At 36.5% G+C, this 2438-nt stretch overlaps 1 protein-coding gene across 1 annotated transcript; it reads left to right on the plus strand.

Moving 5' to 3' along the window:
* Nucleotides 1-1366: 1366 nt before the first annotated feature.
* Nucleotides 1367-2235, plus strand: LOC106748293. Its single transcript, XM_014626684.1, has 4 exons — nt 1367-1387; nt 1473-1590; nt 1685-1946; nt 2103-2235. Exons 1-4 carry the CDS (start codon nt 1367-1369, stop codon nt 2233-2235), a joined length of 534 nt encoding a protein of 177 aa, XP_014482170.1.
* Nucleotides 2236-2438: the final 203 nt, after the last annotated feature.

The raw sequence follows: 2438 nt of genomic DNA on the forward strand, positions 1-2438 counted from the left end.
CATGTATGGACGAATGTTAAGAAACCCCCTTTTAACGATTATCTGTGAACTCATTGTTTTTCGTGAATCCGCGACAGAAAACTGTAGAACAATATCGAATTCGAGCAAGATATCCGCGAGTGAAGTCGAGTACACCGCGCTTATAATAATACATAAGCGAAAGACTACGAATAAAAATACTTATTACCCACTAAACGCGTACGTAATGCTATATATATCTGCTCTTTGTTGCCATCATTTATGGAACGACATTTCTTGGAACGTCAAAAGTGATTTCAACAGGGGATCCTCATTCAAAGCGGTATATCAGCAAATTCAGGAGTACTGCACGCCGCGACGACTCACGCGTGAATGCGCTCTCCCCGCGATGTATCGGGTATTGCGCTTGCGCGAGAATAAGTATAGTACGCGTGTGCAAGAGTATTCTTCACGTGTGTGGCAGAGACGAACGTTATCATTGTGCATTAGCGTCGCGTATTGGGTAATTTACTTATATTCTATATTATTGCTGCTTTTACGAACTCGTNCCGGCGCACCCTATAGTCTTTAGTAAAAAATTTAAACTTTTACTTGTCATTATTGCTATATCTTTAGTACCGTTACCTATGCATTACACATCAACTGCAATATAGGTAAAATATGAAAACAGTGCGTACTGCGTCGGAGAGGAGGACCATGAAGTGTTGAATAACTTCCTCCCTCCTGCAGTTGTATCTGTGTTCCTCTACGAAATGAATGTTATCATAAAGTATTATAACATAAACCGTATTCTCTTATTGGCAACCGGATTATGGCCTTATCAAAGATCCGCCTGGAATAAGATTTATGTAGTTTTCATGTTTCTTCTCTTCGTGCAACTTATTATTTTTCAGGTAATATTATCTTTTTTACTTTAGAAAGTTTTTGAGAGAACTTTCATACTGCATCCTAAATCACGATGCATGTCATATGATAGAAGGGAGTTCGTAACTGGGATAGACATTAATTGCTTCCTATAATACTGTTTAACATACGTATCCGTTTCTTTTCCCACTTCATACTTGATACTTAAAAATACGCAAAACTATGTCACAAACGATCAATTTCAAATTGCAGTAATAATATTGTGTTTTTAAAGATTCCTTGTTGTGGAACATAAAATGTTTCCTTAATATATAAAATTTTTTATAGCCTTAGGGGAGAGAAAGGGAGAGAGAGGAGTTGTAAGAGATATGTGCTGAAAAATCTTAGTGATCGAGACAATATATCACACAATCATTTCTTCCAGTTGATGAAATTCGTTACTACGGAATTTAGCCTTCTTTTATTCTTAGAAATTCTTTCAACAGTATTCATAGAAATTGTTTTCTTGTTTAAGTATAGTACGATGTACTTCAGTATGTATAAGGTATACAAATAGTTGGCTGATGTTGAACCTACAGGAACTATCTAATATAAATCTTGTGATTAAATGTTATCGCTACAAATTATAGATAAAGCTATTCATAGAATGTATCAAGAACGATTGGGATATGCTAAAAGATTCGATAGAGATTGAATTAATGAGGAGACAGGCTAACATTGCGCGATGGTATACGAAATATTTTACGCGTAAGAGACACTGCTGTGCATGAAAAAGTGGGAAACACTACAAGCAGAAAATAAAACAGTAACATATTATATTATCACTTTGTGTCTTTTGCAGTGATCATGTATATAATCACTGTCCTGTTTGTTATAACGCATTATCTGCCGCTGATTCTCGACGCTGTGACTCCATTAGTCGAACCTCGGCTACGGAAGCTGGTCGTAGTGCTAGATATGTTCATCGATCAACAAAAGTACTTTCACGTGCTACTGTTAAATATAACGGTGACAGGTTTCTTGGGCATGACCACCGTGTTAGCGGCTGAGACTATGTTGATGGTACTGATACAACACGTTTGCGGATTGTTGAAAGTTACCAGGTATTACTACGCTCGAAACGATATTATTTCGACATATATGTATTGTGAATCTATATATCTTGTATATCTATATATTTTGTGAACACGTTTATCATTTGTCAGTTTTGCGATCGGGCATTATTCCGTATTCGCGCTAATATATTGTTATCTTTGCAGTCATCGAATAACTCACGCTTTCAATAATGATTGCTTGCCTGTTCTTAAAAAAGACAGAAAATGCAATGTTTGTATCAGACTGGCGCGCGCTGTGAAGATTCATAAGAATGCTATCATGTCAGAAAACGTTTAAATTCCTGATATATCTTTCGCACATTGGATTATTGTAATTTTTTGCGCGGCCGTATATTCATTCNGATAATGATTGCTTCCCTGTTCTTAAAAAAGGCAGAAAATGCAATGTTTGTATCAGACTGGCGAACGCTGTGAAGATTCATAAGAGTGCTATCATGTCAGTATACGTTCTAATTACTGGTATACCTTTCGCACATTAGA

This window comes from Dinoponera quadriceps, unplaced genomic scaffold, assembly GCF_001313825.1.
Source record: "Dinoponera quadriceps isolate SergipeBrazil2010 unplaced genomic scaffold, ASM131382v1 scaffold2792, whole genome shotgun sequence".
In the NCBI taxonomy this organism is placed as follows: Eukaryota; Metazoa; Arthropoda; class Insecta; order Hymenoptera; family Formicidae; genus Dinoponera; species Dinoponera quadriceps.